The sequence below is a fragment of the Tachyglossus aculeatus genome, chromosome 8, assembly GCF_015852505.1.
Source record: "Tachyglossus aculeatus isolate mTacAcu1 chromosome 8, mTacAcu1.pri, whole genome shotgun sequence".
Lineage (NCBI taxonomy): Eukaryota > Metazoa > Chordata > Mammalia > Monotremata > Tachyglossidae > Tachyglossus > Tachyglossus aculeatus.
This window is the reverse complement of record NC_052073.1, coordinates 31,959,181-31,982,001: the sequence shown is the minus strand read 5'-3', so window position 1 is coordinate 31,982,001 and position 22,821 is coordinate 31,959,181. Positions and strand designations below refer to the sequence as shown.

Below are 22,821 nucleotides of genomic sequence, written 5' to 3'. Positions count from 1 at the left end.
ACTGAATGAATGACTCCCCACAGCACATATGTATCTATCTGTATATATCTGTAACTGATTGTTTTATCTATTTGTATTAATGTCTGTCTCCCCCTCTAGACCGTGAGCTCGTTGTTGGGTAGGGACCATCTCTATATGTTGCCAACTTGTACTTCCCAAGCGCTTAGTACAGTGCTCTGCACACAGTAAGCGCTCAATAAATACGACTGAATGAATGACTCCCCACAGCACATATGTATCCATCTGTATATATCTGTAATTGTTTTATCTATTTGTATTAATGTCCATCTCCCCCTCTAGACTGTGAGCTCATTGTTGGGTAGGGACCGTCTCTATATGTTTCCAACATGTACTTCCCAAGCGCTTAGTACAGTGCTGTGCACACAGTAAGCGCTCAATAAATACGACTGAATGAGTGACTCCCCACAGCACATATGTATCCATCTGTATATATCTGTAATTGATTGTTTTATCTATTTGTATTAATGTCCGTCTCCCCCTCTAGACTGTGAGCTCGTTGTTGGGTAGGGACCGTCTCTATATGTTTCCAACATGTACTTCCCAAGCGCTTAGTACAGTGTTCAGCACACAGTAAGCGCTCAATAAATACAACTGAATGAATGAATGAATGAATGTAAGTGTATTCAACAAGACAGTGGTATTTGAGAACTTACTGCGTGCGAGGCCCCATAGCAACAACATAAAAGATGCATTCCCTACCCACAGTGAGCTTATTAATGTTCTTCCTAAAAGGGCCTGCCTGAGTGAATTTGGGCACAGCGAAAGGTAAGGTCTTTATTCTCTGCACAGGTACAGCTTAAATGCCATATTTGCATACTGATAGGTGTCCTAACGACAGTGGGGTCCTTTGAGTCAAGCAGCTGCCTTTGGCCTGTGATATTTTCTATCCCGCAGGTGATGCAGGTTGGGTTCAGAACAGGTATCGCAATATGATTTGATGGTTTCTGGGAGCTAAAGATACACTCTGTGCCTTTCGGAACAAGCTGTTCACTAAAGTGACAATGAGCACGATTCAATGGGCTTAGATACATATGTATTAGAGTATGTATCTAAGCACTGTGGGGCTTGGAGTATGTATCTAAGCATTCTGTCAGCTCTATAGCTTTGGGTATTTGCCGTTCGTCATCATCTTTCTGGCATTATTTAAAGGCTCGCCTGTGTTATTAAAATAGCTTGCTTGTTGGGACTTTCCCCCCAGGGTCGTATTATTTGGATAGAGAAAAGAGTGGGATCATTATTTTCTAATTTGAGTTAATGGGTAATTTTGCTGAGAGATTTCCACCTTGTAAGCTTCCAACTCTGGCATCCATCTGAAACGTAATCTTTGCTGTTTCATTGTGCTGTCGCAAGTATTCAGAGCCAAAGCGACCAGTGATTCTACAAACTTGGCACTTCGTATGCCTTTCATAGTTACTGGTCATCAGGACACGGTCTGAAAATCAGAACTAAAAGCGGGCCCATCTCCTACTTCTGTTCTTCTTTTACAGATCTCCAGGCATGGACACTCTAGGCTGTTCATGGTAAAATATTGTCTTGTTTTTCAGGGAAGTATTTGATTCTTCAAAGCCAGTGTTTGTGGAAATTCGTATGCAATATTGCCCACGGAGTAATTTTTGCTCCCATTCCCGGAGGCTTATAGTAGAGTTCTCTTATAGTAATATCCAAGGCATTCTAGCCCGGTATCGAATATTGCCTAATGTCCACTGCCTCTCCTGCCCTGGGACCGGCTTCACAGCATTCAGGTTGCCCTATCTTAAATTGATAAGACTTTTCTGCCCTAGAAATGGATAAATCCTTGGTAATCTTATTAGTCCCTATCAGGGCTCTTCCCCCGGGACTTCATCTACTAGCCTGAATGTTTAAACTTCCTCCCAGATAAGTGTTTCTAATTCCCTTCGCAGCCTCCTTGTGTGGAGGGGAGGCGGGGGAAAGGAGAGGAGAATTAAGTGTTGGAGACTCAAACAGGAAGACAGGAATAAGAGAGCGGAAAAGGATTGCCTCTCCCTCCTTCCTTCTCTTGCTCCCGTTTCCATTTAGGTTATCCCCAGTGAAGTAGGAATGTGTATTACCATTTTGCGACAAGGATTACCCTGGGTGGACTAAACTGCAGTTCACAAATGGGGTAGAATTCCCAGATCAGACCACTGAGAATGATGAGACACGACGCCTTTGTCTCCTGGGTATTCTGCAAGTAAGCCAGTTTATGCCCAAGAAAGGATCAGAACTTTTAAGTAGGCATTTCAGACTTCAGTTTTTGGCCGGCTCAGAGAGCCCGATTCCGTCTCGTGCTGAATGCTGAAACACGTCAAACTGTTAAGCTCTCCCCAGGCCTCTGGCACCCTTGTTGAAATGGCAGGTGGTCTGAAGAGAGGCTCCCTTTAGGTTCTTGCACACTGCACACGACACATTAGTGTGAGACAACTAAGTTCCTTCCTTCCCCTCTCCCCCTTCCCCCAAAAGGCTGGGCCACAGATGGATGTGCTGGAAACTTGTCAACTCTTCAGCAGGGCATGCCGAGAACAGTCACTGAGGAAAAGGCAAGCGCAACAGCTAATCATATAGGACAGCCATCAATTTCAGAAGAATAAAGTGCCCTGCGTGTGAGGGATAGGGATGATTTGTTGAATATTTTCCCCGATACATCGTGTTGCTCACTTCGTTCAGTCGTATTTATTGAGCGCGTACTGTGTGCAGCGCACTGGACTAAGCGCTTATAATAATGATGGCATTCATTAAGCGCTTACTGTGTGCAAAGCACTGTTCTAAGCGCTGGGGAGGTTACAAGGTGATCAGGTTGTCCCACGGGGGACTCACAGCCTTAATCCCCATTTTACAGATAAGGTAACTGAGGCCCAGAGAAGTGAAGTGACTTGCCCAGAGTCACACAGCTGGCAATTGGTGGATCCGGGATTTGAACCCATGACCTCTGACTCCAAAGCCCGGGCTCTTTCCACTGAGCCACGCTGCTTCTCACTTTGTTTTCAAACCCGCAGATGACAGCATGTAATGGACAGTGGTTTCATGAAAAGGTGTCGCCATGTTGACGAACGCTTATTCATTGCCAACTTGTACTTCCCAAGCGCTTAATACGGTGCTCTGCACACAGTAAGCGCTCAATAAATACGATTGAATGAATGAATGCATTTATTCTGTGTCTTTAAAGTAAATATTTCAGAGAAATCAGTTAGGTTCAGTGTTTTCTCGTTAGGAAGTCCTAGCTGTGGTTGAGGAAAACAATTTTCTGATTCAGAGGTATCCAGCACCCCATAAATACTTCAGCCTGAGAGGAGGATGTCTTTTGAAGAGAATTCTGTGATTGCTCCAAATCCTCCTGCGGGGCCAACTGCCCGTTACTTGTAACCTGAAATGATCTGTGATTACAGACCCTGAGCCTGCTGTTGGGTAGGGACTGTCTCTATATGTTGCCAACTTGTCCTTCCCAAGCGCTTAGTACAGTGCTCTGCACACAGTAAGCGCTAAATAAATATGATTGAATGAATTACCCTGAACCGGGTTCTACCACCTAGCCCTCACGTCAGGTCAGCCCCAAGAATCTCGCTTTCAATCAATCAATCAATCGTATTTATTGAGTGCTTACTGTGTGCAGAGCACTGTACTAAGCGCTTGAGAAGTACAAATTGGCAGCATATAGAGACAGTCCCTACCCAACAGTGGGCTCACAGTCTAGAAGGGGGAGACAGAGAACAAAACCAAACATATTAACAAAGTAAAATAAATAGAATAGATATGCACAAGTAAAATAAATAAATAAATAGAGTAATAAATATGTACAAACATATATACATATATACAGGTGCTGTGGGGAAGGGAAGGAGGTAAGACGGGGGATGGAGAGGGGGACGAGGGGAAGAGGAAGGAAGGGGCTCAGTCTGGGAAGGCCTCCTGGAGGAGGTGAGCTCTCAGTAGGGCCTTGAAGGGAGGAAGAGAGCTAGCTTGGCGGATGGGCAGAGGGAGGGCATTCCAGGCCCGGGGGATGACGTGGGGCGGGGATCAATGGCGGGACAGGCGAGAACGAGGTACGGTGAGGAGATTGGCGGCGGAGGAGCGGAGGGTGCGGGCTGGGCTGGAGAAGGAGAGAAGGGAGGTGAGGTAGGAGGGGGCGAGGGGATGGACAGCCTTGAAGCCCAGGGTGAGGAGGTTCTGCCTGATGCGCAGTTTGGTAGTCACTGGAGATTTTTGAGGAGGGGAGTAACATGCCCAGAGCGTTTCTGGACAAAGACAATCCGGGCAGCGGCTTGAAGTATGGATTGAAGTGGGGAGAGATACGAGGATGGCAGATCAGAGAGGAGGCTGACGCAGTAGTCCAGACGGGATAGGATGAGAGCTTGAATGAGCAGGGTAGCAGTTTGGATGGAGAGGAAAGGGCGGATCTTGGCAATGTTGCGGAGCTGAGACCGGCAGGTTTTGGTGACGGCTTGGATGTGAGGGGTGAATGAGAGAGCGGAGTCAAGGATGACACCAAGGTTGCGGGCTTGTGAGACGGGAAGGATGGTAGTGCCATCAACAGTTTCAACATATTAGACTGATGATGAGCGCTCATTATGGGCAGGAAATATGTCCGCTGATTCTGTATTGTACTCTCCCAAGCATTTAGTACCATGTTTTGTCATATAATACGCACTCAGTAAATATGATTGATTGATGAAACATTTCAGGCTATTGGAGAAGCATCGTGGCCTATTGGAAAGAGCACAGGCCTGGGAATCAGAGGACCCGGGTTCTAATCCCGGCTCCTCCACTTTCCTGCTGTGACTTCAGTCAAGTCACTTAACCTCCCCATGCCTCAGTTACCCCCTCTGTAAAATGGGGATTGAGACTGTGAGCTTCATGTGGGGCAGGGAGCGTCTGACCTGATCAGCTCGTATCTACCTCAGTTCTTCAGTCCAGTGCCCTGACCATAGTAAGCGCTTACAAATGCCATTTTTTTTAAAAAAACACACAAAATATTGTCACCCTCTCCCCCTCACCCTGAGACTGTTCTCCCAAAATGCCGCCGTGTTGTGTTGCCCGGAGTCCAGGTAGACTGGCCATAAGCTGCGTCCAGTCAGGCCAACTCCTGAACCAGTAAGGATGGGCATATCAGGGAACATTCCCACAGTGAATCAGCCTATTTTGGGGATCTTAAAATAGGATCCTAGTGCGTGGCAACACTGAAAATAAGAACTATTAGAAAAACTATTCCGAGCAAAGCCCCTGGAAGTGATTTGGTTGTGTTGGTGTGACTTGGGGCAAGTCACTTCTCTGTGCCTCAGTTACCTCATCTGTAAAATGGGGATTAAGGGTGTGAGCCCCAAGTGAGACAACCTGATTAGCTTGTATCTACCCCAGCGCTTAGAACAGTGCTTTAATAATAATAGCATTTGTTAAGCGCTTACTATGTGCAAAGCACTGTTCTAAGCACTGGGGAGGGGAAACAAGGTAATGAGATTGTCCCATGTGGGGCTCACAGTCTTCACCCCCATTTTACAGATGAGGGAACTGAGGCTCAGAGAAGTTAAGTGACTTACCCAAAGTCACACAGCAGACATGTGGCAGAGCTGGGATTCGAACCTATGATCTCTGACTCCAAAGCCCGTGCTCTTTCCACTGAGTCCCACTGCTTCTCCAAATAAGCGCTTAACAAATACCGAAATTATTATTATTATTATTATTATTTTCTGTAGGGGAGAGGTTTGCCCTGGGTGGACCTAGGCTCCTACACCAGAGTAGTTCAGGGGAAGAGAATTTATGGTTCTTCTACGGTTTCATTCTGACCTCTCTAGGTTAAGTTTGTTCACCTGTAAAACGGGACTGCTACTCCGTAGAGAAATGGTGGGTGAATGAGGTAGCGAGAGTGATGGGTTTTCAGAATACAGCCACTGTAGAAATTTATGGGAATGGAACCGTTCACAGCGAGTTTGTATCAAATAAAATTTCCTCTCCTCCTCCCCATCCCCCCGCCCTACCTCCTTCCCCTCCCCACAGCACCTGTATATATGTTTGTACAGATTTATTACTCTATTTTACTTGGACATATCTACTATTCTATTTATTTTGTCAGTGATGTACATTTAGCTTTAATTCCGTTTTTTCTGATGACGTGACACCTTTCCACATGCTTTGTTGTCTGTCTCCCCCTTCTAGACTGTGAGCCCGCAGTTGGGTAGGGACCGTCTCTATATGTTGCCGACTTGTACTTCCCAAGCGCTTAGTACAGTGCTCTGCACACAGTAAGCGCTCAATAAATACGATTGAATGAATGAAAGTTCACGTGGATTTTGCAATTAGGAAAAATGAGGACTAGAAAGAGGCAAAGTTCTTCAAATGACCTTTTCAGGGTTACAAGAAAAGAAATAAATGAAAGTTGTTCCCAAGACCCTATTTTGTTGTCAATTTTCCAGTTAAACTCCCAGTAGGTGAAAGAATAATATACTGTAAATGTATTTTTAATGTAGATATCATCTTAAAGTGAATGGGAAGAAAAAAAGGGAACTGCTCCTTTGTAAATTCCTGAAAACTGTATTATTGGCAATTCTTAACTGAATTCCAATTGAGGTATTAAAACTTTCTGTAGGCCAGCGTAGTAAAAATGTTATTTAGTTCACAGTCATTTCAATTTAGAAAGCTGTTTAAAAAACCTTTGTAAATGTCTCTTTAATGTAGGTATCATCTTAAATAAAGTGAATGGGAAGAAAAAAAAGGGAACTGCTCCTTTGTAAATTCCTGAAAACTGTATTATTGGCAATTCTTAACTGAATTCCAATTGAGGTATTAAAACTTTCTGTAGGCCAGCGTAGTAAAAATGTTATTTAGTTCACAGAGTCATTTCAATTTAGAATGCTGTTTAAAAAACCTTATGATCATATTCAACTCTTTGAGTTTTCCGGTGAAGTGAGAGTCAGACGTGGGATCAGAATTCCTGGAGCCCGTTTCCTTCTGCTGCTTTCTCGTGGTCAGGTTGCTTCTCTTCTCGGAGCCCGGTTCCTCTCCGTAAAATGGCAGGGATTGCTTCCCCCTGTTTCTCTCGTGGGGCTATTGATTGAAGCTGAATGAAATCAGTTTGTAAAATCCCTCCGGGCTTCCAGTGTAACGAAAGCAAAATCTAATAGCACTTACCACCGCACAGCCTAAGGGACGCGGTATTTCAAATGCCGCGCCTTGTCTTTAGGTGAGAGCGCCGCGGGCTCAGCCACATGTCCTTAGCCCTTCCCGTGCAGACGAACGTGTGTCATTTCTTCTCAACAGTTGCTGGCGAGAAGAGGATCCCAGCGATGCCTGGATCCCCCGCGGAAGTGAAGATACAATCCAGATCACCTCCCACCATGCCGCCCCTGCCACCTGTCAACCCAGGTGGGCCCCGCCCGGTGTCATTCACGCCTACTGCATGTAAGTCATTTGCGTGTCATGCTAGAATGGTAGAACGGTTCATGGCTTTCCCCCCTACAGAATATAGGCCCTTTCGTGTTGGGCAAGCAGTCTATGAAGTGGCCGGATTTCCCAGCTATATCCCTTTTCCATTCTCCATTGGCCCTCCTAAATTTCTATCTTCCTCATAGGGGTAAGGGCCAATTTAAATGGATTATTTTTTTTCTTTTGCATTTTAAAATTTCCTGTCGGAAAGCCCGGTATTTTCCTCCCAGTTGAGCAACTGGGTGGCTTTAAGACAACACATTGGCTGTAGTAGGAAAATGCGTTGTAGAATCTGAACACGTTGATACTTAACTGAAAGGACAAACTCGGTTGCTTTCTCGGATATCTGATTTGTTCTATGCCAACCAAATGTAGCAAGACAATCAATCAATCAATCAATCGTATTTATTGAGCGCTTACTATGTGCAGAGCACTGTACTAAGCGCTTGGGAAGTACAAATTGGCAACACATAGAGACAGTCCCTACCCAACAGTGGGCTCACAGTCTAACAAGACAAGGGGTGAGGAAAAAAAAGCAGGAGGCTAGCGGGTTTGAAGCCACCATTTAACCCAGGACTTGAATTTTCTTTGAAAAATTGTGAGGATGTGACCGGGTGGGTATAAAACAGGACCATTGGAGAGGGGTAACAATCAATCAATCAGTCGTATTTATTGAGCGCTTACTGTGTGCAGAGCACTGTACTAAGCGCTTGGGAAGTACAAGTTGGCAACACAAAGGGGTATCTTTTAGATGAAGTAGATGTAATTAACTGGAATAATCCATTTATTCAAACTTCACTTCTTTATTCTGTAGCAGTACAGTGCAGCATACCACACGGGTGCTCAGTAAATCCTACTAAAACCCCCACCAGCGTCACTAGTACTGACACTAGTCACTGAGCAGCGTGGCTCAGTGGAAAGAGCCCGGGCTTTGGAGTCAGAGGTCACGGGTTCAAATCCTGGCTCCACCACTTGTCAGCTGTGTGACTTTGGGCAAGTCATTTCACTTCTGTGAGCCTCAGTTACTTCATCTGTAAAATGGGGATGAAGACTGTGAGCCCCCCCCGTGGGACAACCTGATCACCTTGTAACCTCCCCAGCACTTTGAACAGTGCTTTGCACATAGTAAGCACTTAATAAGTGCCATTATTATCATTATTATACAGAATGGTTTATGTAAACTGTATTAGCATGAATTTGTGTACCTGTGCATGCGCATTGGGGATGGAGGGGGACACAGGTTTGGTGAACGTTCTGAGGAGAACCAAAGCTGGAGATGTTAAGGTTCCCGACTCCATCTCTTTGAGACTTGAAGAAGGCGCTTACTATGTGCAAAGCACTGTTACTACGATTCGTACTACAGAAAATGTGGATGGTCAGCACTTTTCTACCTGCATTTGCTACTTCCAAATTTTTTTCATTTAAGAAAGCTTTGAAGCTTTTAGTAGAGAGGAGTGTTCAGGGTGTTGAAAACAAAGATTTTTGCGGTTCAAAAAGACATTGTAGAGAAAACTGTTGCGGAAGAAGCTTAGGTTTTGTAACCAGTGAGGGTTGATGCTATTGGTGTTAGGCTTCAATTTGTCAGTACTGCTAGTGGCTAGACTGACCTGTTTTAAAAGAAGTCTGAAAAGCAAGTTGGCTGTTAAATGCCAGCCAAATGCCTGGGCCTTATAGAGTAATAGTAATAATAATAATAATAGTAATAATGACATTAATTAAGTGCTTACTATGTAGAAAGCACTGTGCTAAGCGCTTGTCTTGTCTTATGCTGTCGAGTCGTCTCCGACCCATAGCAACACCATGGATACATCTCTCCCAAAACGCCCCACTTCCACCTGCCATCATTCTGGTAGTGGATCCATACAGTTTTCTTGGTAAAAATATGGAAGTGGTTTACCACTGCCTCCTTCCGCGCAGTCAGTTTGAGTCTCAGCCCTCGTCTCTCTCCCATGCTGCTGCTGCCCAGCACGGGCGAGTCTTGATTTGTAGCAGGTTGCCTTCCACTCGCTAGCCACTGGCCAAGCTTGGAATGGAATGGTTAGGCCTCTGCTTGACTCTCGTTGTCGAGACTGGTAGAGTACTGGAAACCCTCCAGGTGCGACCCTGAGAGGGTAAAATTGTTATACATTTAGAGAATTATACCAGTATACAATTAGAGAAGCAGCGTGGCTCAGTGGAAAGAGCCCGGGCTTTGGAGTCAGAAGTCAGGTGTTCAAAGCCCGGCTCCACCAGTTGTCAGCTGTGTGACTTTGGGCAAGTCACTTAACTTCTCTGGGCCTCAGTTACGTCATCTGTAAAATGGGGGTTAAGACCGTGAGCCCCCCGTGGGACAACCTGATCACCTTGTATCCTCCCCAGCGCTTAGAACAGTGCTTTGCAATAAATGCCATCATTATTATTATACAGAATGGTTTATGTAAACTGTATTACTTAGCATGAATTTGTGCGTGTACACGCACACTGGGGATGGAGGGGGACACGGGTTTGGCGAATGTTCTGAGGAGAACCAAAGCTGGGGATGTTAAGGTTCCCGACTCCATCTCTTTGGGACTTGAAGAAGGCCCTACAGCCATAAGCATCATCGGTGAATGTAATCCCCTTGTTGATGGGGTAACTGTGCCAGACACCTGTCTACATGTTTTGTTTTGTTGTCTGTCTCCCCCTTCTAGACTGTGAGCCCATTGTTGGGTAGGGACCATCTCTGTATGTTGCCGATTTGTACTTCCCAAGCGCTTAGTACAGTGCTCTGCACACAGTAAACGCTCAATAAATACAGTTGAATGAATGAATGAATAAGCAGCATTTGGTAACATGCCCGTTTGGGGTTTCTGATTGTGTTCCCCGTCAGTGTCCAACGGGATTAACCATTCTCCTCCGACCCTAAATGGTGCACCGTCCCCACCCCAGAGGTTCAGCAACGGTCCTGCTTCTTCCTCTTCCTCTTCACTGACTAATCAGCAACTGCCAGCCACGTGTGGAGCCCGACAGCTGAGCAAGTTAAAACGCTTCCTAACCACCCTTCAGCAGTTTGGCAACGACATTTCACCCGAGATTGGGGAAAAGGTCCGGACACTGGTTCTAGCATTGGTGGTGAGTACGAATTACATCATCGTCGTGATCGTTACCACCGTCGTCGTCCTCTTCGTCCATTAAACACTCATGAAGCTGTACCAAGGAACGTTGGAACAGACTACTGAAAGAATTAAAAATAACATCCCCAAACTTGTCAATGACAAACTCGGCAGTTTTTCCCTCTCCCTTCCCTGTGATATACTCACAGATGCACACTATAACAGAGACCTGTATATATGTGTAGAACTGTTTGTTTGTAGAAGCGATGTCTACCTGGTGGATATCAATTTTATGCCTGCCCTGTTTGTGAGATCACTTTTATTTTGCTAGGCTGGACACTTCTGAAAACCTCCTTTTCCCAACTAATAAGAATAATTATGGTATTTGTTAAATGCTTATGTGCCAAGCACTGCTCTAAGCGCTGGGGTAGATACAAAGTTAATCAGGTTGGACACAATCCCTGTCCCCCATTGGGCTTGCATTCTGCGTACTTAAGTAGGTTTCAGCAGTCTCTCTGACATCCAAGTGCGTTATGCCGTGCCGGCTACATTATTTCCAAACTAAAGAGGACAGTGAAAATAGCAGGTTTAACTTTCAAAATAATCATTTCACAAATTACAAGCTTCATGATGTAAGTGGTTCAGAATGAATCCTACCTTTCATCTCCTCATGCACATGCAGATGTAATTTCCTCAGAATGGAAAAAAGCATATTATTCTTTCTAGACAAATAATCTACATCATGTGGGGTGGCCCTGTGGTGAAGGGGAGTGTGATTTCCTGGTATTGGCTGCTGACTGATTTTGTGCTTGCTCTGTACTATTTTCGAATGAAGAAATGTTGGTTAATAAATTTCATGGAGATCTGTCTTTAACCCTGTAGCAGGTGTTCTGGGGGTGGGTGGGTGGCTTTGTTAGGTGTACAATCTCACACATGACTTTCTTACTGTTGAAAGCAGCTGCTTATAAGCAGGGCAGTGCCCTTAGAAGCCTGATATTCCATGTATATTTACCCCCCAAATAGACTTCACATCAGTTTGATTCAGTGGTACAGGGATATTCCCTTGAAATACACTGTTATTCTTGTGAGGTAAATTAGGGTGCTGTGGAATTATTTTCTCAGGCTTGGAAACTGTTGGAATTATAGTATGGTTTAAGGCTTCTGAATTAGAATGAGATCAATCAGTTGCAGTCATTTTAGAGTAGCAGCGTGAGTGAATAGTATTGTGGAAACTGTTTTTTGAGTTTGCTCATTTTCTTTATTAATGAAGATAGATAGCATGGAGTGAAAATGGAAGTCAAATTCTGGCAGGGGTGATCTTTTGCTTTCTAGAGATGGTGGGTTTTTTTTTCCATAGTTGAATTCTGCTCTTAACTTGATTGAAGTCCTATAGGTAAATAACAAAATCCCGAGAGAAAATCACCATAAAACTTAAAATTATCACAGTCATAATTTTACTCCTTTTTTCAGAACTCAACAGTGACTATTGAAGAATTTCACTGTAAGCTTCAAGAGGCTACAAATTTCCCACTTCGTCCCTTCGTGATTCCATTCCTCAAGGTAAAGACTGAGCATGCGCTTTTTTAAATTAGTGTGGTAAGCAGAGTATTCTTGAAGATCATTGGCAAAAAATTGAAATATGAAGCAATATAGTAAGACAATTCTTGCCGAACCTATTTTCTAAAACATTTTTTCTGAAACCCAGGTTTTTTGAAGTGTGTTCATTTGATAACTTTGGTCCTGCTCCCCACAAAATAAAGAAATGATGAGAATAATGAATATTCTCATAGAAAATTTCATTTCTCATGTAATATTTGCCTAGACAGCACCCACATAACACCATTTATCATTTTAGCCTGATTTTAAAAAGATCGCAGCCTCAGCAAAATGCGTTTTTGGACAGATCATCAGTTGTACATCAATTGTATGAGCATTTATCTGCCTCTCCCCTGTCCCCACCCCTAGCCCTTTAGAAGGACCAGAGCGGAACCCATGTCAAATGTGAATACAGAGCATCATCTACACTCCAGGATGTCTTAATGACGTGGAGCTGTTTAAAGATCTCCCTCTCTTTGCTTTGCCCCTTTACGAAAGACTGGTTAGAGCAGGCCAGTGAGGAAGTCGCCAATTCCGAGCCCTCGTTCACGGCCTCTCCTCATTGAAGGCAGCTTCTCAGCCAGTTCTGGATGACTTGGAGTGACGTGGTTTTATGTATTCTCTCCAACTGACTTGTTTATTCCCTAATTTGCTTTGGCAGCCAAATATCTGTGGTTGGGGCCTCTCATTTCCGAGCCATTCCCTGGTTATCCTACACACTCGAGCCGACCGAGTGGGAATTATTTTGGAATCGCAGATGAATTACCGTGGTTATGCCGTTATGTGCCCCCGATGCCTCAAATTAAAAGCCGTTTGCTACTTAGCCATTTTTACATATGAGCCACATAAACCACTCAGTCATTCAAAGGTGTTTATTCACACAGTGCTTACTATGTACTCACTACTGTACCAAGTATATGATAGAATAAATAAATCCAATAAATAGATCAAATAAGATTAAATTGGTACATCACAGATCACCATTTTTTCCCCTTCCTAAGTAGAGGGTGAGGCGAAGCGAAAATTTTAATCTTTCTTAAAAAAGCATGCATACCAACTGTCTTGCACTGTACTCTCCCAAATTCCTCTGCACATAGTAAGCACCCAGTAAATACCATCGATTGAATAACTGGTTGATCTAAACATTCCCACTTTTCTCGCTTTAGAAGAGCGATGCTAATTGAAGTCACTGCAGTGCACCCGTAATATTGCGATAGTGTGTTTTCACAGTGCGTTTTGGCTCGAGTGTTAGGGGATTAGGGAGCGTTCACTGTGACATCACGAGCCTGCCAGAGTACAGCATGCCGCAGCTTCACATGTGCGAGTGTTGGATGGCGGAAATCAATCAATCGTATTTATTGAGCGCTTACTGTGTGCAGAGCACTGTACTAAGCGCTTGGAAAGTACAAGTTGGCAACATATAGAGACAGTCCCTACCCAACAGTGGGCTCACAGTCTAAAAGACAGGTGATTGCTGCTCTAGCATCGAGAGAACTGGGTGTAATTGTCACGTTAGGCCTGAGATATGGGCCCAGTCGAACCAGGCGAAAGCACTTACGTTCATTCTCTTTCTGTTTTCTGTCTCTCCGCTCTCTCCCTGTGTCACTTTAACATTAGGGCGCAGTTTGGTGTGTGGCTTTTCCCCCCCAACAGCTGTGCCAGTGCTGTCTTGATTTCAGTTCTGAGTGTCAGCTAACTCGACAATTATATCCCCAGGACACCGGATTCACAAGATTGCTTCAGGATTCTTTTTATAAGGAAATAATTACAATATTTTATAATGCTAAGGGCAGGTTGTCCTCGTAAATATGCCCCAAATGCAAAGATCGATAATGCTCTTTGTAGAGTCCCCATCGTTTCCAGAAGATTAAGGTTATAGTTATACATCTGTTCAAATAAATAAGCCCTCCTTAACTTCATTCTGTTTGAGCAAACAGCATGAGGTAAGAATGTTATGGAAGATTTTTGGCTTGGGATTTTGTCAATTATTGCTTCGGGCACTAATTATAGTGCCCGCAGTAGTAAACCTTAGTGAATGATGCATACATGTATTATCTCCCCCCCCCCTTTTTATTTTCTTTTGCTAACCAGTTTCCTTTGGGGCTGAAGCCTTCTGCTCTCAGTCTAAATATTAACTTGGATTATACATTTAAGTGATTTTGAGGAAAACAGTGGTTGTGTCAGAGAAATGTTCATTTCTTCAAGAGCAAGGGCCACATCCCAAAAAGGTATCTCTCCAGATTCCTTGGAGGATCCTGGAGCAGGTAGTCTTACATTTAACTTGTACTTCCCAAGCGCTTAGTACAGTGCTCTGCACACAGTAAGCTCTCAATAAATATGATTGATTGATCTGAAAGGAAAAGTAAAAACAGGAACCTAAAAATGGCTCTGAATGTGGCTCACACAACCCTCTAGTGATATCGTGGGTTTCTGTTGGGGCCTAGGGTTTCAGATCAAGAAGCATTCATTCTGCCTTTTCCTCTTTCCACCTTTCTGTTTCCACAAGGTAAAAGAAGTGAACAGAGGAAATGTGAACATTAATTTTGTGTACATTTGGTATTAAAGAGCTAAAAGTTCCAGAGTCAAATCTGAGGAAATTCATTCTTCCTACCCTGCATATAGGTTGCAGAGCAGAGAGGGAAGAGATCAATCAGTTAATGATAATAATAATAATAATGGCATTTATCAAGCGCCTACTATGTACAAAGCACTGTTCTAAGCGCTGGGGAGGTTACAAGGTGATCGGGTTGTCCCACGGGGAGCTTACAGTCTAAATCCCCATTTTACAGATGAGGTAACTGAGGCACAGAGAAGTTAAGGTCATTCATTCATTCAATCGTATTGAGCGCTTACTGTGTGCAGAACACTGTACTAAGCGCTTGGGAAGTACAAGTTGGCAACATAGAGAGACGGTCCCTACCCAACAACGGGCTCATGGTCTAGAAGGGGGAGACAAGTGACTTGACCAAAGTCACACAGCTGACATTTGGCAGAGCCGGGATTTGAACCCCTGACCTCTGACTCCAAAATCCGTGCTGTTTCCACTGAGCCGCGCTGCTTCTCAGTCAATCAATCAATTGCACTTATTGAGCACTTACTGTATGCAGAGCACTGTACTGAACACTTGGTACGGTGTGATAGAGTTGATACAGTGAGCTTACAGTCTAGAGGAGGAGAGAGACATTAATGTAAATAAATAAATTAAGGATTTCATTCAGTCGTATTTATTGAGCGCTTACTGTGCGCAGAGCGCTGTACTAAGCGATTGGGAAGTACAGGTTGGCAACATGTAGAGACGGTCCCTACCCAACAGCGGGCTCAGGATATGCCCAAGTGCTGTGGTGGGAAGGTGGGGGGTGAATAGAGGGAACAAATCAGGGCAACCCAGAAGGGAGTGGGAGAAAAGGAAATTTGGGCTTAGGGAAGCCCTCATTGGAGGCATTGTGCCTTCAATGAGGCTTTGAAGGTGGGGAGAGTCATTGTCTGTCGGATTTGAAGCTGGGGGAGGGATATTCCAGACCAGAGGCAGGACTTGGGTGAGGGGTCGGCGGCGAGATAGACGAGATTGAAGTCCATCATCATCAATCAATTGTATTTATTGAGCGCTTACTATGTGCAGAGCATAGAGCAAGTCCAGGGAGTAGGTTGGCAATAGAGGAGCACGGCATGCAGGCAAAGCTGTGCTTTAAAGTGCTTTAAAGCTGATGGTTAGTAGTTTCTATTTGATGCGGAGGTGGATGGGCAACCACTGGAGGTTCTTGAGGAGTGGTGAAACATGGACTGAACGCCTTTGTAGAAAAATGATCTGGGCAGCAAGTGAAGTCTGGACTGGAGTGGGGAGGGACGGGAGGCAAGAAAGTCAGCCAGGAGGCTGATACAATAATCAAGGTGGGTTAGGATAAATGTTTGGATTAACATAATAGAGGTGGAGACGGAGAGGAAAGGGCAGAGGAGATCCTGAGCTTTGGTTTTAGGGCCAGCTTTTGAGTACCTCACACGGAGAGTTTTTAAGCCGGCTCCAGAATTTAGTCCGGTTGGTGTAGCTCAGAGCAAACACACTGGAGTGAGAGGAAACTAAGGTTTTCAGCTGTGATTTTTCTAGTCCCCCATTTGAGAAAAATCAAACTGAGAAAAATCAAATCAGTGGCTGTTTCCTGAAGCCACCGTCAGCATCTCCTGTGAAGATTTCCTTTACCCTCTTTTCTTTTTCAAAGTTGAGATCGCTCTCATTTAAGAAGTCTGGTTAAAATTCAATGTCCTGGTAAGCATAGAATAATAATTATAATAATAATAATGGCATTTATTAAGCGCTTACTATGTGCAAAGCGCTGTTCTAAGCGCTGGGGAGGTTATAAGGTGATCAGGTTGTCCCACGGGGGGTTCACAGTCTTAATCCCCATTTTACAGATGAGGGTACTGAGGCACAGAGAAGTTAAGTGACTTGCCCAAAGTCACACAGCTGACAATTGGCAGAGCCCGGATTTGAACCCATCACCCCTGACTCCAAAGCCTGTGCTCTTTCCACTGAGCCACGCTGCTTCATAGTGGTATAGATTTCCAAGTTATTTCCACTGATCTGTTTGGAAATTACTTGGAAATTTTTACAACAATTGTACAGATTAGAGCTGCAGAAAGAGCAGCCTTTTCTGTTGAATTTGGGAATTAGTCCGCTGGGACAGATAGCCTTCAGGAAGGGGTTGAGTTTCTGAGGCCTCATCGCTTCGCCCCACTGAGAGGTGTTGCCTTATTCACTCAGTCGTATTTACTGAGTGCTTACTGTGTGCAGAGCACTGTACTAAGCGCTTGGGAAGTGCAAGTTGGGAACATATAGAGACAGTCCCTACCCAACAGCGGACTCACAGTCTAGAAGGGGGAGACGGACAACGGAACAAAACATGTAGACAGGTGTCAAATGCGTCAGAACAAATAGAATTAAAGCTAGGTGCCCGTCATTAACAAAATAAGTAGAATCAGCTGGGTGACTTTGGGCAGGTCACTTCTTCTCTGGGCCTCAGTTCCCTCATCTGTAGAATGGGGATAAAGACGGTGAGTCCCTTGTGGGACAACCCGATCATCTTGTAACCTCCCCAGCACTTAGAACAGCGCCTGGCATGTAGTATGTGCTTAACAAGTACCATAATTATCGTTATTATTGATTCATTCAGTTGTGCTTAACAAGTACCCTAATTATCATTATTATTATTACTGATTCACTCAGTTATCCTCTGGAAATGGGGGCTTCCCCAGACACCCCGTGCGGCGTGCCCAGCGTCGTGACGGAAATGGTTTTCTCCACCATTTTTCGTGCCCTTTTCTCTTTCAGGCCAACCTCCCGCTGCTGCAGAGGGAACTGCTGCACTGTGCCCGAGCAGCCAAGCAGACTCCTTCCCAGTACCTCGCACAGCACGAACACCTTCTGCTCAACACAAATACTACATCCCCGGCCGACTCTTCTGAGCTTCTGATGGAAGTGAATGGAAATGGAAAAAGACACAGTCCAGACAGGTGACTCGGGGTTCTTTTCCCCCTCTGCGACTCTTCCTTTCCCATGGTTAATCAGTCTTTGCTTGATTCAAAAGGGCATTTGGAGGGCTTGGCGGGGGTGGCTAGAGTGTGTCAGTCGCCTAGAGCACTTCCCTTCCTCCCTTCTCTGTTTTCAGTCCCTAACCCATCTGGCAGTTTTCCTTCCTCGGGACTCGGCTCTATGTGTACGGTCCCTCCCCTGGCAAGAAGGTTGCAGTAGCAGAGGTCAGATACTAAAAAGAAGTGCCATTTGATGGAATTGCTTTTAGAGGGTAAAACCTATTCGGGGAATGCTCTTTTTCATAATAATAATAATAATAACGATGGCATTTATTAAGCGCTTACTATGTGCAAAGCACTGTTCTAAGCCCTGGGGTGCTTACAAGGTGATCAGGTTGTCCCACGGGGGGCTCACAGTCTTAATCCCCATTTTACAGATGAGGTGACTGAGGCACAGAGAAGTGAAGTGACTTGCAGCTGACAATTGGCAGAGCCGGGATTTGAACCCCTGACCTCTGACTCCAAAGCCCGGGCTCTTCCCACTGAGCCATTTTGCCCCTCGTTGCTCCCAAAATGTCTTTATGTTTATGGCCTTCCGAAGGATTATCCACGAGGCCACAGAGCGGTGTGACCTAGTGGTTAGAGCTTCGCCCTGGGAGTCGAAAGGACTTGGATTCTAATGCCAGCTCTGTCGCTTCCTGTTGTGTGACCTTGGGCAAGTCACTAAACTTCTGTGCCTCAGTTCCCTCGTCTGTGAGCCCCATGCGGGACAGGGACTACGTCCAATCTAGTTTGCTTGTATCCACCCCAGTACAGTATCTGGCACACAGAAGCGCTTACCAAATATTCATTCATTCGGTCGTATTTATTGAGCTCTTACTGTGTGGAGAACACCGTACTAAGTACTTGGGAAAGTACGATATAACAATAACCAGACACATTCCATGCCCACAATGAGCTTACAGTCATTGTAGACTGTGAGCCCGTTGTTGGGTGGGGACCGTCTCTATATGTTGCCGACTTGTACTTCCCAAGCACTTAGTACAGTGCTCTGCACACAGTACGACTCAATAAATATGATTGAATGAATCGTACAGCAGTGGCAGAGCATTAGATATGAGGAGACATTCTTAGGAGAAAATTAAATCACGTAGTTTGGTGTTTTTCACAATAATAATAATAATAATAATAATGGCATTTATTAAGCGCTTACTATGTGCAAAGCAATGTTCTAAGCGCTGGGGAGGTTACAAGGTGATCAGGTTGTCCCACGGAGGGCTCACAGTCCTAATCCTCATTTGACAGATGAGGTCACTGAGGCCCAGAGAAGTGAAGTGACTTGCCCAAAGTCACACAGCTGACAATTGGCGGAGCTGGGATTTGAACCCATGAACTCTGACTCCAATCATCAATCGTATTTATTGAGCGCTTACTGTGTGCAGAGCACTGTACTAAGTGCTTGGGAAGTACAAGTTGGACTCCGAAGCCCAGGCTCTTTCCACTGAGCCACGCTGCTTCTCTGGAACCCATTTCCATGCACTTATCATCTCAGGCTAGCATGCAGCCAGTCAATCGGTAGCATTTACTGGGTGCCTACTGGGTGCAGAGGACTGTGTTGAGAGTATAGTGGTGGTGATGAGCATTCATCGAACACCACTACAGGCTTGGGAAGTGCAAAATAAAGAACTGACACGTCCCCTTCCCCAGAGGATCTTACATCCTCTACCTGGAGAGACAAACACCAGAGATAGAAGACACGATCACTGCTCTCAAGAAGGTTACGGTCTAGTGGGAAAGACCGATTCCTCAATCAGTTACAGATAGGGAAGTAATAAGATGCGCACGTAAGTGACGGTTGGGAGAGCAGAAAGGGGGGAGATTAGAGATTCCCCGGGAAAGGGCTTCCGTAGGGAATGTGGAGGGGGCGGCTTATGATCTGTCATATAGGAACGGGGAGGCAGATCACTAGGTCCCTGGCTTACTGGCTAGCTTTGGCTGCCTCCCTCTTACCCTGGAGTAAAATAGCAGTTGACCTATAAGCATCTTCTCTGCTTTGATTGTTTCATTTGCGGTTGAAGTGACATCGAACTAACTTTGGATCGCCCAGCAGACCTTTTTCCACTTTGGTTGATTTTAATCCACTTGGTGGGTCTTTTGCAGGCGAGAGGATAATAGCTTTGAGCGGGATTCAGTCCCTCCTGAGCCTCCAGCCAAGAGAGTATGTACCATTAGCCCAGCTCCTCGGCACAGCCCGGCCCTCACCCTGCCACTCATGAATCCCGGGGGTCAGTTCCATCCGACGCCCCCTCCCCTTCAGCACTACACCTTGGAAGATATCGCCACCTCCCACCTGTACAGAGACCCCAGCAAGATGCTGGAACATCGAGAAATGCGGGATAGACATCATGGTCTCGGTAAGAGAAGTGGTTCATTTTGACTTTGGGTGGTGCCCGTAAAAAATGAGTGCCAGACCGTGTGCGTAAGCCGTGGGCGAGCAACAGCGAAAGGATAATAACCTACTTCCCGATATAGGCCAGGAGAAAATCGATATCGAGGAAAAAAATCTTCTTAAGTGCCTGACCCATTTGACAAATATCAGGACCAGTCCCCGGATATTTGAGACGAGTCCCTTGTAAAATTCTGCCACAAAAATGTGTTGCTTAGATCCTCAAGCTGGTCACTGTCACTTTGGTGATATGTCTGAGCTTTACTGAAATTGCGAATTGGGACTCCCAAATGCAAGTGGCAGGGAGTGGGAACAGGAATGGTTCATGGTTAGGGATCAACAGCCCCAGCTTTACTCTAGACCTCTGTAACATCACCTCTGGTAAGCCTTTATAAACATGATAGCCTATGAGAGAAGCAGCGTGGCTCAGTGGAAAAAGCACGGGCTTGGGAGTTCTAACCCTGGCTCCGCCACTTACCGGCTGTGTGACTTTGGGCAAGTCACTTAACTTCTCTGTGCCTCAGTAACCTCATCTGTAAAATGGGGATGAAGATTGTGAGCCCCCCGTGGGACAACCTGATCACCTTGTGTCCCCCCAGCACTTTGAACCGTGCCTTTGTACATAGTAAGCACTTAAATACGATTATCATTATTATTATTAGAAGAGTGGCGGCCTGGAGTTTCTAGCTCTTGGTCTTTTGCCCGTCTCATTCTTCAGATAACTGCCAACCTCCATCCCATAGGCTTTTGTCTTCTCAACTCTTGGGAAACATAGATTTACACCCATCCCTCCCTTTCTCTCCCCTCCACATACAAGTATTTGGAGCTCCCTACAGACCTCGTTGACTCCTAAGAAGGAGTCATATATGGAGCACATTAAGTGTTAGGGGTTCCTGGAGTTTGCTCTAGAGAAACATTGTTCTAAGAGAACTTTAAACTTCACTTGGACAAAGCTTTCACACCCTGCCGATAATACAGTCCCTGTGCTCATTCTGGTTTGCAGCATCCCAGGTATTATACGGTTCTCTTAACTTAAAGCTGTCACTCTCTATGAATACTTGGGTTGCATCCCAGATTTTGCTTTTAATTTTCCTAATAGGCTTGAATGGCGGCTATCAGGATGAGCTGGTGGACCATCGGTTGACGGAGAGAGAGTGGGCCGATGAGTGGAAGCATCTCGATCACGTAAGGATCCCGAGAGGAAGACTAGTTGAATAAGTCTCCAATGACCCGAATGGTTGTCCAGGCTATTCTGAAATGAGAGCTGTACTTCCCGTAACCAGCTAGTCTTTTGTTTTCGCGATGGGATCTAGCTACTGAAATGGAGTGTCTTAGAGTGTGGATCCAGGCTTATTTTCTTTATCTGCCCCAGCACTTGGCCCATAATAGGCACATAAATACAACAGTTGTTATTATTTTGGACTGGTGACGGTTCATTCATTCAGTCATATTCACTGAGTGCTTACTGTGTGCAGAGCACTGTACTAAGCGCTTGGAAAGTGCAGTTCAGGAACAAAGAGACAATCCCTGCCCACAATGGGCTCAGTCTAGAAGCGGGGAGACAGACATCAAAACAAGTAAATGGGTGTCAGTAGCATCAATATAAATAGATCAGAACACATCAGAACGAGTAAAACAGACATTAAATAAATAGAATTATAGATTGTGTGTACATTTACACACAAGTGTTGTGGGGAGGGAGGGGGTAGAGCAGAGGAAGTGAGTCGGGGGAGGGGGAGCTGAGGAAAAGGGGGGCTCAGTCTGGGAAGGCTTCCTGGAGGAGGTGAGCGCTCAGTAGGTCTTTGAAGGGAGGAAGAGAGCTAGCTTGGCGGATGGGCAGAGGGAGGGCATTCCAGGCCAGAGGTAGGAAGTGGGCCAGGGGTTGTCGGCGGGGCAAGTGATAACGAGGCACAGTGAGGAGGTTAGTGGCAGAGGAGCGGAGGGTGTGGGCTGGGCTGGAGAAGGAGGGAAGGGAGGTGAGGTAGGAGGGGGCGAGGTGATGGACAGCCTTGAAGCCAAGGGTGAGGAGTTTTTGCTTGATTCATAGGTTGAAAGGCAACCACTGGAGATTTTTGAGGAGGGGAGTGACATGCCCAGAGCATTTCTGTACAAAGATAATCTGGGCAGCAGAGTGAAGTATAGACTGAAGATGGGAGAGACAGGAGGATGGGAGATCAGAAAGGATGCTGATGAAGTAATCCAGTCGGGATATGATGAGTGATTGTACTAACAAGGTAGCGGATTGGATGGAGAGGAAAGGGAGGATCTTAACGATGTTGTGAAGGCGAGACCGGCAGGTTTTGGTGACGGATTGGATGTGTGGGGTGAACGAGAGAGCGGAGTCAGGATGACACTAAGTTTGCGAGCTTATGAGACGGGAAGGATGGTAGTGTCGTCCAAAGTGACGGGAAAGTCAGGGAGAGGACAGGGTTTGGGGGGAAGATAAGGATCTCAGTCTTGGGCTTGTTGAGTTTTAGGTGGCAGGAATGACATCCAGGTGGAGAAGTCCTGAAGGCAGGAGGAGATATGAGCCTAGAGGGAGGGAGAGAGAACAGGGGAGGAAAGCTAGATTTGAGTATCATCCACGTAGAGATGGTAGTTGAAGCCATGGGAGCAAATGAGTTCACCTAGGGAGTGAGTATAGATGGAGAAGAGAAGGGGGCCAAGAACTGACCCTTGAGGAACCCCTACAGTTAGCGATTTGGAGGGGGAGGAGGAGCCCACGGAGGAGACTGAGAACGAACGGTCGGAGAG

At 45.5% G+C, this 22,821-nt stretch overlaps 1 protein-coding gene across 3 annotated transcripts in view; it reads left to right on the top strand.

The window, feature by feature from the left end:
• Positions 1-22,821, top strand: part of CBFA2T2 (CBFA2/RUNX1 partner transcriptional co-repressor 2) — a 185,252-nt gene that overhangs the window by 144,867 nt on the left and 17,564 nt on the right. For all 3 annotated transcript variants that reach the window (XM_038750179.1, XM_038750180.1, XM_038750178.1), the window contains exons 3-8: positions 7,267-7,407; positions 10,280-10,521; positions 11,973-12,062; positions 17,422-17,603; positions 19,782-20,035; positions 21,167-21,252. In XM_038750179.1, coding sequence (XP_038606107.1) covers positions 7,293-7,407; positions 10,280-10,521; positions 11,973-12,062; positions 17,422-17,603; positions 19,782-20,035; positions 21,167-21,252 — 969 coding nt within the window. In that variant the 5' untranslated portion in view covers positions 7,267-7,292. The remainder of the gene's footprint in view (positions 1-7,266; positions 7,408-10,279; positions 10,522-11,972; positions 12,063-17,421; positions 17,604-19,781; positions 20,036-21,166; positions 21,253-22,821) is intronic.